The 13,479-nt window shown below is 55.6% G+C and overlaps 5 protein-coding genes across 5 annotated transcripts; 4 read left to right on the top strand and 1 right to left on the bottom strand.

The window, feature by feature from the left end:
* Positions 1 to 772: 772 nt before the first annotated feature.
* BO95DRAFT_362108 (family 31 glycosyltransferase) lies at positions 773 to 2,271 on the top strand (the record flags this gene model as incomplete). Its single annotated transcript, XM_025582563.1, has 2 exons — positions 773 to 1,855; positions 1,909 to 2,271. The coding sequence occupies 2 exons, from the start codon at positions 773 to 775 to the stop codon at positions 2,269 to 2,271; spliced, it is 1,446 nt and encodes a 481-aa protein (XP_025442738.1).
* Positions 2,272 to 2,766: 495 nt separating this feature from the next.
* BO95DRAFT_514067 (putative copper amine oxidase) lies at positions 2,767 to 5,162 on the top strand. Its single transcript, XM_025591651.1, has 4 exons — positions 2,767 to 3,236; positions 3,295 to 3,871; positions 3,923 to 4,893; positions 4,945 to 5,162. The coding sequence occupies exons 1-4, from the start codon at positions 2,899 to 2,901 to the stop codon at positions 5,078 to 5,080; spliced, it is 2,022 nt and encodes a 673-aa protein (XP_025442739.1). The 5' UTR covers positions 2,767 to 2,898; the 3' UTR covers positions 5,081 to 5,162.
* Positions 5,163 to 5,567: 405 nt separating this feature from the next.
* Positions 5,568 to 8,536, top strand: BO95DRAFT_412649 (transcription factor domain-containing protein; the record flags this gene model as incomplete). Its single annotated transcript, XM_025584252.1, has 4 exons — positions 5,568 to 5,746; positions 6,028 to 6,252; positions 6,311 to 7,094; positions 7,160 to 8,536. 4 exons carry the CDS (start codon positions 5,568 to 5,570, stop codon positions 8,417 to 8,419), a joined length of 2,448 nt encoding a protein of 815 aa, XP_025442740.1. The 3' UTR covers positions 8,420 to 8,536.
* Positions 8,537 to 11,115: 2,579 nt separating this feature from the next.
* On the top strand, positions 11,116 to 12,509 carry BO95DRAFT_120290 (arabinan endo-1,5-alpha-L-arabinosidase). The gene is made up of 4 exons (XM_025580437.1): positions 11,116 to 11,405; positions 11,520 to 11,996; positions 12,044 to 12,129; positions 12,175 to 12,509. The coding sequence occupies exons 1-4, from the start codon at positions 11,139 to 11,141 to the stop codon at positions 12,308 to 12,310; spliced, it is 966 nt and encodes a 321-aa protein (XP_025442741.1). The 5' UTR covers positions 11,116 to 11,138; the 3' UTR covers positions 12,311 to 12,509.
* On the bottom strand, positions 12,403 to 13,462 carry BO95DRAFT_481827 (class II fructose-bisphosphate aldolase; the record flags this gene model as incomplete). The annotated part of the gene is made up of 4 exons (XM_025590224.1): positions 12,403 to 12,734; positions 12,782 to 12,911; positions 12,952 to 13,331; positions 13,380 to 13,462. The coding sequence occupies 4 exons, from the start codon at positions 13,460 to 13,462 to the stop codon at positions 12,413 to 12,415; spliced, it is 915 nt and encodes a 304-aa protein (XP_025442742.1). The 3' UTR covers positions 12,403 to 12,412.
* Positions 13,463 to 13,479: the final 17 nt, after the last annotated feature.

Raw genomic sequence — 13,479 nt, forward strand, 5'->3', positions numbered from 1 at the left:
GCAGACCGCTAGAGATTGGCCGCCAACAGAAAAGTGGCTCTACCGGTGGATGCTAGCCAGCCAATCAATGTATATGCTTGGCTCTGCACCGATCGACCTTGACCTGGCGGTGGGTTTCTGCCGTCTTCCACCGGCTGTTGTCTTCCATCATCATCATCAGCCACCATCCACTCACACCAACGCACCATCATCTAGCTTCCCGCCATACATTCAACCATCTCATATCTGGGGGGCGCCTGGTCATCACCAGACACAAGCAAGCACGAAACTATCCCCGATATCCATAAGTCGACTAAATATAGCGTGGAAATGGCAGCAGTTCAGCAACTCTGGTTTGCCACACGGTTTGCCGGACTTCAGCCCGGGTGGATCTCTTTGTTGATAACTTGATATTAACCTTCATTACCGGCTGGGACCAGACTGACCCAGGGTCCTCCCCCTCTCCACTATCAACGCCTCTGGGCCGCGTTGGAGAGAGAACATAAACTCTCTCCCATCGCCTGCCCATCGCCTGCCCATCGCCTGCCCATCGCTTGCCTGCCCGCCTATCACTTTCCGTTCGCTTTGGGACTGGCCCGCCTTTCTTTTCCGACTGTCGTCATTTTTCAGCGCCGCAGCCCGTCTCCACTCGATCGTCGCATTCACCCTGGGCTGCCTTGACTTCTTGCACTGCCATGTCTTCCTGACATCTTCGAGCATTATTAGCGAGTCCTAAAATCTAATCAGCACCTCTTCCCCGCGCTCGTCCCGGAACATAAACACAAATCTCGCCATGGGGCGAGAAACCGGCCACCGACGGCGCCCTTACCCGACAATGTTTGCCCGCAAACCCGCCAACCTCCTCGCGCTGATCCTACTCTTCGTCATTGGCGCCTCCATTTTCAAAGTCGAGCTGGGAAACGGTCCCTTCGACCCGAGATCGCTCTATCGCCTGGATCGTCATCACAAAGAGCCTGGATACTGGGATTGGGAGACTACGACACGCTTCTCGCGCACACAGAATTACAAAGTCGACGACGACCATATCTGCGATTCGTTCCCGACCTATCTGCTCCCGCGCATTCAGATCGTCCTGAAGATTGGCGCTTCGGAGCCGCAGGACCGCGTTAACGCTCATTTGTCGACCGTCACGCGGTGTATTTCCAACCTGATTGTGGTTTCCGACCGGGAGTCGGAGCTGCAAGGCCACCATGTGCACGACGTGTTGGCCACGTTACCCGAGTCCTTCCGAGCGAACGTGTCCGACTTTGAGGCGTACGATACACTGCAGAATGGAAGACTGAAGTCGGTGGCTGGTCCCCAGGGGTGGCGACTCGACCGGTTCAAGTTCCTGCCCATGGTGGAGCGGGCGCATGAGATCAACCCGACCGCCGACTGGTTTGTCTTCATCGAATCCGACACCTATGTCGTCTGGGACAACATGTTCCGTCTGCTCGATCAATTCAACCCCTCCGTTCCGTTGTATATGGGATCCCCGTCCCCAGGCCGACCACTGGACCACGACGAAATCTCCTACTTCGCCTACGGCGGATCCGGCTTCGTGGTTTCCACGGCGGCGGTGAAGAAATTGGTGGCACGAGAGACTGGAACACACGGAGAGTATACACAGCCGCCCCTCAGCGAGCAATATGAAGATCTGGTCAAGGCGGACTGTTGTGGGGATTCGATCCTCGGCTGGGCTCTGCACGAGAAGGGTGTCGAGCTCTCGGGATTCTGGCCCATGTTCAACCCCCATCCGTTGCATGGCATTCCGTTCGATGATGTGCACTGGTGCCAGCCCGTCATCAGCATGCACAAGACCCTGATTTCGGACATGGCTGGGTTGATGCACTTTGAAAATCAACGCGATCGCAGTGTACGTATGCGCCTCCTCTCCGATTGAGATCTTGGCTAATCTCTGCCTGAAAGGGACCTCTCCTGTATGCCGACTTGCTCGAGTACCTGAAACTGGGCACCTTCGATGAACGTCTCGACTGGGATAACGGGGATTGGGGTGGCTGGCAGGAGCCTCCCGAGTCCCCCGGCCATGCCTCCTTCGATGCGTGTCGGGCTGCGTGCCACGATCACCCGGATTGTCTCAGCTTCACGTATGACTCGACCGGACACTGCGTCTTCGTGCGGACTGTGCGACTGGGGGCGAAGAAGTTGTTGGGGGACGCCAACACCCGGCTGTCCTCGGGATGGGACCTGGAGAAGATCCAGCACTGGCGCAATACCCATCAGTGCGAGAGGCCACTGTGGGTGAAGCCAAGCACGACACGCAAGTTTTGAATGGTGGGGAGAGTCTTATCAGGGAGGCAACGGCGTTGGGACATTTCTGGGATGGGGTTTCTCACGGCTTTGACGAATGTAAATATGAACTGATACCTCAGCACTGCACATGTGTACATCTTACGATAATCTAATTTGATACCTACCGCACACTAATCAATCAATTTGTCCGACGAATTGACCAATTTCGAGGGGATAATCAGCAAGGGAGGGGGGTAAGAACTTATCGCACCGCGCGCCACTTGCCACTTGACCGGAAGGGGACAAAGTTGCGCGGTGCATTGCATATCTTATCGTCTGCGGTTGTTCGCTTATCGCCTTTGCCAGGCGACATCGGACCAGTCAGTATAGCACGGTGCGGTTCCGCGGACTATTGGCTGTCATTCCGCCATTTCCGAGGTTCCGATGCAGTGCAGTGCAAGTGGAGTACCTAGTACTGCATTTCAACTGCACTGAAGGTCTCACAGCGGGTTCCGAACTGGGAAGGAGATGCGCCGACAAGAAGTACTCCTACAATTCATAAATCCCTCCAGCTTCCCCGCATTCTCTGCTGTCTCGAGCTTCCCTTTCGCTTCCTCTTCTCACACTCACTCTCTTCCGTCTTCTTCATCACACATAACTCACATCATGGTCTTTACTCCCCATCCGTTGGCCATCCTCTCCGAGGAGGAGACCAACATCGCCCGCGATGTCATTCTTGCCCAGCACCCCAACACAGTCATTGATTTCCGGGAGATCTACTTATCGGAACCCCCCAAAACTGAACTCCTGGAGTTCCTCGCCCTCGAACACTCCGGTCGCTTGAGCCCGACCTCTCCTCGTCCGGCTCGTCTGGCCTTGTGTCAGTACGATGTCATTGGTTCCGATCACATTCCTTCCTTCAACGAGTCCGTCGTGGACGTGGGCGCGCGTCAGCGGATCAAGCACAAGATTGTGGGCAAGAAGCACCATGCCTCGTTGACTCTGTAAGACTCTTGGCGGTTGTCCTGCTGGTGGGCCATGCTAACCGCCTTTTGTTGCCAGGAGCGAATTTGATACCCTTGTCGAGCGTTGTTTTGCCTCCCCTCTCTTCCAGAAAGCCCTCGAGGACTTCGATCTGCCTGCTGGCTTCGAGGTGACAATCGAGCCCTGGCCCTATGGTGGATTGGACTACACCGATGAGCCGCGCCGCTACTTCCAGGGGTTGTGCTTTGCGACCAACAAGAGCACGAATAACCCCGATGCCAATTTTTACTCCTACCCACTGCCGTTGATCCCGGTGATGGATGCGCTGACCCAGGAGATCATCCGGGTCGATCGTCCGGCCACTGGTGGCAAGGGCGACGGCCTCACCCAACAGACTTTCAAGCGTGACATCATCGGCCACTGCAAGGATTCCGACTACGTGCCAGAGCTGGTCCCTGGCGGCATGCGCAAGGACCTCAAGCCGTTGAATGTGGTGCAGCCGGAGGGTCCTTCTTTCAAGATCACCAACGAGTCATTGGTCGAGTGGCAGAAGTGGCGGTTCCGCGTCGCCTTTAACCCTCGCGAGGGTGCCACCATCCACGATGTCTGGTACGATGGTCGCAGTGTCATGCACCGTCTGAGTATCAGTGAGATGGTGAGTCGATTGGCTGGATGCTGAAGATTTTCCACATGCTGACTGCGATAGACTGTGCCGTATGCCGATCCCAGACCTCCCTTCCACCGCAAACAGGCCTTCGACTTTGGCGACGGTGGTGGTGGCAACATGGCCAACAACCTTTCCATTGGCTGCGACTGTCTGGGTGTGATCAAGTACTTTGATGCGGTCATGACTGGTGCGGATGGTAAGGCGCAGAAGCTGCCCAATGCCATTTGCTTGCACGAGCAGGACAACGGCATCGGCTGGAAGCACTCCAACTGGCGCACGGGTCGCGCTGTGGTCACCCGTCACCGCGAGCTGGTGGTGCAGTTTATTATCACACTGGCCAACTACGAGTACATTTTCGCCTACAAGTTCGACCAGTCCGGCGGCATCACCGTCGAATCTCGCGCGACGGGTATCCTGAATGTGGTGAACATCGATGCTGGCAAGACGAGCGACTACGGCAACGTGGTCAGCGGCGGCGTGTTGGCGCAGAATCACCAGCACATTTTCTGTGTCCGCATCGACCCGGCCATTGACGGAAACAACAACTCGGTGCAGGTCGAGGAGTCACACCCGGTGCCCATGAACGAGGCCACCAACCCCATGGGTAACTACTACAAAGTCACCAACGAGACGGTGGAGCGGGCGGGCTGGCTGGACGCAGCTCCGGACCTGAACCGCACGATTAAGATGGTCAACCCTCACAAGATCAACCCCATCAGCCAGAAGCCGGTGGGCTACAAGTTCATCCCTCTGGCGACGCAGCGGCTGTTGGCGGACCCGAACTCGATCCAGGCTCGGCGGGCGCAATTCGCGCAGCACCACGTCTGGATCACCAAGTACCGAGATGGAGAGCTGTACGCTGGAGGCCGGTACACCCTGCAGAGTCAGGAGGAGATTGAGGGTGTTTCCGACGCGGTCAAGCGGGGCGACTCGGTCAAGGACACCGATGTGGTTGTCTGGAGCACGTTTGGCATTACCCACAACCCACGCGTTGAGGACTGGCCCGTGATGTAAGTTTGATCTAAACATGTTGGGGGATTGTGGATACTAACGAATGACAGGCCGGTCGAGATTTTCCAGCTGATGATCCGCCCTGCGGATTTTTTCACAGCCAACCCCTCACTGGACGTGCCCTCGGATCGCAATGTCTCGTCGCGCATTGTGGATAAGGAATGTTGCCGCAAGGCTCACATTTAGGGTGGGGTGTGCATGAATTATGATACGAACTGTATATATATTGCATTTGTGTATTTGTGTATCTAATTAAGTTGGTTTACTGGCACGTTTCCAAGAGGTTTCCTAGTACGTAGTTAGTAGTTTCGATCAAAGCAGGGCGGAGATAAGATTGCTGCCTAGAGCCTCGATTTTTGTGAGCAACTTAAATTGATCCTCGTTTGTTTGCGGCATTGAGAAAAGAATGCGAATGAAGCAAGCTCTCCCGCCTGCCTCGGATTTGCTCGGAATGAAAGCGGGCAGGCAAAATTTCCATTCCGCGGTCCCGTCGCCCGCGCCTCGAATCGCTTTCCGAACATTTCTTCCACACCCTAACACTTCTCATCTAGATTGCATGCAAGACCCTGCTGCATACTACTCGGAATTCGGCATCTTCGTTTTGAGTTTTGTGAGATCAACGCTACAGCGTCATAGCGAAATAGATACTATTGGAAAGAGATTGAGCCATCCGATGGATACCGAGCAGCACCAGCAGCACCCGCAGCACCAGCATGCTAAGCGAGAACTAGACCGAGGAGGAGGAGAAGGAGGAGGAGCAGGAGGAGGGGTGGGAGAAAGGAAAGACCACAGCCAACAGTCCCCGGAACCCCCTCGGAGTAAGAAGCGGGCTAAATATACGTCGGTTGCTTGGTGGGTTTCTTCTTTGTCTTCTTCGATTTTGATTTTCTCGTTCTTTTTTCCTGTTGACCAAGGGTAGCATGTACTTTACTGCACAACACATACGCATACTTGCTTGCCTTGCCCCTAACGCGCGCACACACACACACACACACACACACACACACACACCCCCAAACTGAATACACTCTTCCACTCTTCTTTACTATGCCATCACAGCCACCTCCCACCCCTCACCTCTTCCAGTTCCCCACAAATCAAACCATACCAGACTATGGCTAATTAAAGGATAGCAACGAGTGTAAACGCCGCAAACTCAAATGCAGCGGCGAGACCGTCTGCTCGCGCTGCACGCGCGACCAGGTGCGCTGCGTCTATACGCCCAGCGTGCACGCCGTGCATGCGGCGCCATCCTTGCATGCGGCTCATTCGATGCATGTTATTGGGTCTGGGACGGGGGCGTATACTTCGTTGCCGAATACGCCGAGACCTAGGGAGGAGGATGGTATCACGGATCGGTGTGTTGATTGTTTGGTTCGCGTGGTGGTTGTGGGTTGCTGATACTGACTCGGGTAGGATCCTGTCGACGAGGTTGCGCACGGTGGATGCACAGATTGAGGCGCTGCAGCGAGAGATGCGGGCTTTGGTGGGGAGGATGAGGGTGTTGGAGGGGCAGGGGACTGGGGGAGCTGCTGCTAGTAGTGGTGCTGGTGGTGGTCCTGCCGTGACAACCCCCGCCAATCACATCCCAACCGCCGTCTCGACCATCTCCTCCACCTCGGCCAGCGCGGGCCTTCATCGGATCATGAACCGGCCTAAATCGCCGACGTATGTCGGTCCGACGAGTGCGGAGTTTGGGATTGCAGACAGAAAGCGGCCGCATGGGGGCGAGGTTGAGGTCGAGGATGAGGATGAGGATGAAGATGAAGATGAGGGTGAGGATCTAGAATCCACCGCCGCGCCGAGTCCCATCCCCGTTGCTGATGGCGAGGGCGATCCGCTACGGTGTCTGGGGTTGACGGAGGCGTTACGGCTGGTGACGGTCTACGAGCATACGGTGGGGCTGATCTACCCGTGCGTGGATCTGGATAGCGTTCGCGCATATGTGGTGGATTACTATCGCGACGATGGGCTGTCGAAGTCGCCAGCTTTGGGGGCAGGAGGCGCTGCGGAGGATGATTGGTTCTTTGCGCGCGACGCGGAGGTGTTGAAGATTCTTCTGGCCACGGCGCTGTTGGCGGAGTCGCATGGGAGGAGTGAGCGCGCGGCGCTGTTGGCCGATCGCGTGGAGGATCAGTTCGGGATGCGCATGAAGGTGCCGGAGGTCGATATGAAGGAGTTGTTGATTTTGGCTTTACTCGTGAGTTACTTGATTTCCCTCGAGAGGGCTAGGGCAGGGTATGCTGATGCTGGGCATTGGGGCAGTCAATCTTCCACTCCTACCGCGACGACGAAGTCATCGCCTGGCGCACAATCGGACTCGCCGTGCGCGGCTCCATGCAACTAGGCCTACACTGCCAGGAGACCTGGCAAAAGACCGGCGGTGTTTTTCCCGGGGAGCTGCACCGCACTTGGGCCAGCCGCCTGTTCTGGTGCATCTACGTGCTGGACCGCAAGTGGTCGTTCGGCACGGGGCTCCCCTTCGCCATCCAGGACGCCGACATGGACACCAACCTGCCCGAGCCCGGCACGACCACCCCGTACCTGACGTGCATGATCTCCTACGCGCGTCTGAGCTCCAAGATCTGGGGGTTAGTTATGGGCTGGCGTACGCGGCCCCGCGCCGCCACCACCGATTACTGCGCCTACCTCGATTTCCAGGTGCAGCAATGGATCCAGTCCATCCCACCGGAGCTGCGCTTCGACCCGGCCCACCGCTCCACGGCGCGCGGCGACTCGCCGACCCACGCGGACAGCATGATGACCCTTCAGGTCCTGCTGGCGCTGCAGGCCAATCAGCTGCGCATCCTCGTCTACCGCCAGTACCTGCTGAGCGGCGAGAGCATCGAAGACAGCGTCGCGGGCGCCTCCATCGCCGTCGAGACGGCCAAGAGCACCGTCCACATGCTGGACTATTTTAGTCGTGTGTCGGAGATCTACTACCAGCGCCCGGAGCCGTTCAACTACTTCCTCATCTCGGCCCTGGCCGCGCTGTTTTTAGCGGTGCTGCACGGCCCCGCGCGGTTCTCCCAGGTGTGTCGTCCGGAATTCTACAAAGCGGTCGAGATGGTCCGGCGCTCGTCGACGAGAGCCCGCACCTCACGTCGCCTGCAGAAGATCATTCGCAGCTTGAAGGTTATCCGCTTGAACCTGGGGAAGGAGGCGAAGCCCCACCAGTCCGCAGACACCCGCAGAGAGATTCCAGGGCAATATGCACAAGGGTACACCATCCACCCCTCGCGAACAGCGACAGGAGGCCTGACGCGAACGCAACCGCCCTCTCAACCCATGCAGAGCTCGTCGAATGGACTGTGGTCGTTGGCCGCAACGTCGACGGATCCTGCGCCCGCCGGGGATAACGGGTGCGAGGATCTGACGACTTTCTTTGAGATGGCGGGTGGGCTGTACTTTGACCCGAGGGTGCAAGCGGGTGGCGAGGGCGTGGCCGTGTTGGCGGAGGGGTTGGGCGGCGAGTTGGCGGCAGAGGATGAGGCCTTGACAAGGGTGATGGCGGATCTTTTGTGACCTTTTCAGTAGACCCTTCTGTTCGGGAGGGTATCTGCCATTCCACTTAGATTCTTTGCATCAATTAGGAATTGTGAGACAGAGGGAGATCCGGGGGCTCTGCCCCCAGGATATCTGAATTTTATGTCGCGATTGTTTGCACAGTCTGTGTAAGTATCAAATTTCGAATAGCCAGATGGTGGCGAAGCAGGTATGTGCTGATCCTGGGCTACAGTAGCCTGCCTACCGTAGTACTAAGACTTTAAAGCCCGCTGATTGGCTGTCGAGCAGAAATTGTATAAGCTGCTTTTTGTTTCTGCCGCTATCTACCGCTTCTTTTCCCGCGAGGCCTGGCTCTACAACTTAAGAACAGGCTTGCTTGCAGCTGGAGGTCGGAATCCTCATCCGCTTCCTCACAGTTCCTCGCTCGCAGGAACAGCCTTGATCGCAGAATCCTCGCACAGTTTCTGACAGTCCCTCGCAGGAACAGTCTTACTCTCAGGAATCCTCACAGGATCTCTGAAAGTCCCCTGCTGGGACAGCCTTACTCCCAGAAATCCTCCTGTGGTTCCTCACAGTTCCTCGCTCGTAGGAACAGCCTTGCTCGCAGGGATTCTTACGCGGTTCTTCACAGTTCCTCGCAGGAACAGCCTTACCTCCAGGACTCCCAGGAATTCTCACGGTTTTTTGCAGTTCCTCGTAGGAACAGCCTCGCTTGCAGGAGTCCTTACATGATTCCCTGCTCGCATCAACGGTCTTGCTTGCAGAATCCCTCATGCGGCTTCTCGCTCGCATCAATGGCCTCGCTTGCGGGGATGCTTACGCGGGTCCTCACAGTTCCTCGCTCGCATCAACAGTCTTGCTTGCAGGAATCCTTATACGATTCCTCGCACAACGGCCATGCTTGTATAAACAGCCTTGCTCTGAGCAATCCTCGCGCAGTCCTCGTTCGCACAAACCACCTTGCTCACGTAGTTCCTCGCATAACCCTTTCCTTATATAAATGCTTCTTTCTTATATATGTCTTCAATCTCATAGGCCTAACCCCACGAATTTGACGTGCTTCGCGTACCATGACCGAGGGCTGATCACGAGCCACCCGACGACCAAAACCTCGTAGGAAGCTTGTTGCAGTCTCCAAGAAGTATATGAAATGTCGCCAAGTCAAATCTACCTAGTCGTTCCCGGATTTCCCAGATATCAATCTTTTTTTCTTTCCGTTCATACTCTCGACAACAATATCATTTTCTTCAGCATTTCAGAAATGTGTGTCAAACGGAGAATACTAGTCCGCTATGTCTTCAAGACCAGAGCCACGGGCCTGTTTTTTCCTGTGGAATGGGAAAAATATCCCAGGTACGCTTGTCATCCGGCCTAAGAGAGTCTGAAGGACTGGAATCTAGATTGATTCATGGAATCAATATACCCGAGGTATATCTGCGCACCCCCCTCCCTACTAGGTATGCTCAGAGCCAGACTCCGCCGGAGCTGCAGCTACGTACCTAACTACTACAGCCATACTGCTGCACCCCACACTTCACTCTGTAAGCCGACAACTGGTGGAACTCAATCTTGAACTCTCTTCTGCCCAATGCTTGTCCCGGTGGGATGACCAGTCACCATCAACCGAGTTGTCGATCTCGGAAACTCCGCGAGGTATAAGCTGATGATATCATCGGGCATTTCTAGGCACGTGCGCATGCACAGCTCTGCAGGATGACAGCCAACGTGTGCTCGGACAGCGAATGCATGATATGGCTACGATACCTGCCGTCTGCGCTTGTGGCGCATACTCCTGTTTCATGCCTCTGCGGACACATTTGGTGCCATATCCATCCATCCGACAGGCACGTTGTTGTGACAAACCCCTTTATTTCCACTATCTGTTGAACTCGGTTGCAAGCTACCAAGCTGATGTCCCAGGTGGTAGAATCAGGATTCCGATCTCTTGTAGTGCCTTAAGCCCGTAGTTACAAGGCCATTTCAGTCGTGCAAATAATTCTCGGAATTAGTTGGATGCTTAATCTTTCGGGTGCCTCCCATCCTGTCAATCTTTCGGCAGCTTCATGTTGAGAACTATAGCCCACAGCAACTATTTAAAGATGGAACATCCGGTGAGTTTGACAGCACAATAGTCGGTCCAAGTGTTTCATCAGTGAAGTTTGCTGACTCGAATCTGCACGGATGCTTCCGAAAATGGATAAAATGCCGGCACACGGACCCCTACGACCGTCAATGCGAGCAATTTGTAGAGGCGTATAAGTTCTCAATAGCACTTTCGTGCTGAGTGTTGTAGTATTGTGGATGTAGATTTTTGTTTTTCAGACTCATGTCACAGTAATTCAGTAAAATACCCCAGAGTCCTGCAGAATTCTGTAGACATGGGAGCAAGGCTGTGTGTAATTTAGACTGCCACTACTCCGGGTTACCCCACACACTAAGCAGTGCCGGCATTCGCTAGTCGCTCGTCACTTGCCATCAGCACCACTTCTCCACCAGTCACCTGCAGCATCCCTCCGGGATTTTGCTATTTCCTCTACGCGTTTTGAAACCTCCAAAGTATCACGGAGCCAGGTCCGTATCTGCAAACGTCTCAACTATTGCACCCGTCTACACACGCCGCACCGATCCGGCGGCACGGCGACACCCCTGAACACCGAACAATCGACAACCTATATAACATCCAAAATGGCCGAAACAAAGCACGAAACGATCGTCACATCTCAGACGCTTAAACACCATGTACTCCCTCCTCACTGCATTGTCGGTGCCGCTCCTGGCAGGCCTGGCTCATGGCTACGCCAACCCCGGCTCCTGCTCCGGTTCCTGCAACGTCCATGACCCAGCCTTGATCGTCCGCGAGTCGGACGGCAAATACTTCCGTTTCTCGACCGGCAACGAGATTTCCTATGCCTCTGCCTCCTCCATCAACGGTCCGTGGACCGCCATTGGATCCGTGGTGCCTGCCGGATCTAAGATCGACCTGTCCGGCAACACTGACCTCTGGGTACGTCGCCTCCGTGAATCAGTGTCCTAGTGTATGACTGCATGACTGCATGACTGCATGACTGCATGACTGTACACTGCACACTGCACAATGTATCCATGCTAACCAGCGCAGGCCCCCGATCTTAGCTACGTCGATGGAACCTACTACTGCCTCTACTCCGTCTCGACCTTTGGCTCCCAGGACTCTGCCATTGGAGTGGCCTCGTCCACCACGATGGAGCTGAACACCTGGACCGACCACGGGTCCGTGGGCGTCGCCTCCTCGTCCTCTAAGAACTACAACGCCATCGACGGCAACCTCCTCGTGGACGGCAGCTCATACTACCTCCAGTTCGGCTCCTTCTGGGGCGATATCTACCAGGTCAAGATGGCCTCGCCCCTCAAGACGGCCGGCTCGGCCTCCTACAACATCGCCTACAACGCGACGGGCACCCACTCGGAGGAGGGCTCCTACCTGTTCAAGTACGGCAGCTACTACTACCTCTTCTTCTCGTCGGGCACCTGCTGCGGCTACGACACCTCCCGCCCGGCCCAGGGCGAGGAGTACAAGATCATGGTCTGCCGCTCCACCAGCGCGACCGGCGGATTTGTAAGTTGTCGACGGAAACCACTTTGAGACGAAGCTGACCCGCGTAGGTGGACAAGAATGGCAATGCTTGCACGGAAAGTGGTGGCACGATTGTGCTCGCCAGTCACGGCACCGTCTACGGACCGGGTGGACAGTAAGACTCCCCTGACAGACACAAGAAAATCGCTAACTGGAATAGGGGCGTGTATGACGACCCGACCTACGGCCCTGTGCTCTACTACCACTATGTCGACACCACCATTGGTTACGCCGATGACCAGAAGCTGTTTGGGTGGAACACCATTGACTTCTCGAGTGGCTGGCCTGTTGTGTAGGTGACTACTAGGTAAACTACGGGGTGAATATGATTGTAAATAGGTGGAACTGCAGATGTAAATAGTTTAGCTCTGGTTATAAGTGCCAATTTGACGAGTAGATCAGTGTGGAAGCAAAACCCTTGTCCCTGCCTGAGGCGTCGCCGTCGCGCTTGTTTCAGCCATGCCGCTGCTTCCCACCACATCCATCCACTTCTCCATCTCTCTCGTCAACAATTCGATCCCCTCCCCAATCAACTGCGTCAACGGCTTGTGTGCATTCTTGCGAAGATGCTCATGCCAGGGAGCCAACAACAGCTTGTTGACATTGAACTTGCTTACTCCCACCTCAACGCATGCCCGACACAGCTCCGGGGGAAAGTCGTTCGTTCCGTGCAGGACGAGTCGTGCCCGTCCGTTCAACGCTCGACACACTTGGCGGAGCCTGCACGAGTCAGTCCAGAACGCCAATCATCCCTCTCAGCGACTGACCGATTCATGTCCAACTCTGGCCCTCGTGGCCCGTAATCTCCATGCAGGTTTCCCACGCTGGGAGCCAGAAAATCAACGCCCGCATCGATGAACTGTTCCACATCTTCTGAGGTGGTAAGAATTCCTACAGCTGCATTAGCATGGAATAACAATCCAACCTGAAAAGGTACCCTCTAGGTCGTCCGTTCCCACTATCCCATCCTCTCCTCCTTCGATGCGCCCGGTCTCGGCCTCGACCGCGATTCCCCGCCCGTGACAATATTCTCGCAGCGCTCTGGTCTTGGCGAGGTTCTCTTCCTTCTCGTGATGACTCATGTCCACCATGATGGAATCGAATGGAAGGTTATCCGCGACGTAACGGATCTGCTCAAAATTCTGCGCATGGTCGAGATGGACCGAGACCGGCACCGAGGCGCTTCTTGCTGCAGCGGCGGCCGCGTAAATCAGCGACGGAGTTTGCTCAAGCGATGAAGGAAACAACTGCAGAATCAGCGGTGATCTGCGATTCTCGGCCGCCCGCACAAACGCTGTAATGTGCTCAACGTTGTAGCTGGCATGGTGAGCCTCCTGCCCGGAATATGTATCCCGCACCACTCACACAATGGCCGCCAGGACACCGTAGCGACCCTTCTCAGCCGATGCCAAGATCTGCAGCGTTCGATTCTTCCCTTGCCAAGTCATTTTGGTTGGTGGTGATC

Source organism: Aspergillus brunneoviolaceus (assembly GCF_003184695.1).
Source record: "Aspergillus brunneoviolaceus CBS 621.78 unplaced genomic scaffold BO95scaffold_30, whole genome shotgun sequence".
In the NCBI taxonomy this organism is placed as follows: domain Eukaryota; kingdom Fungi; phylum Ascomycota; class Eurotiomycetes; order Eurotiales; family Aspergillaceae; genus Aspergillus; species Aspergillus brunneoviolaceus.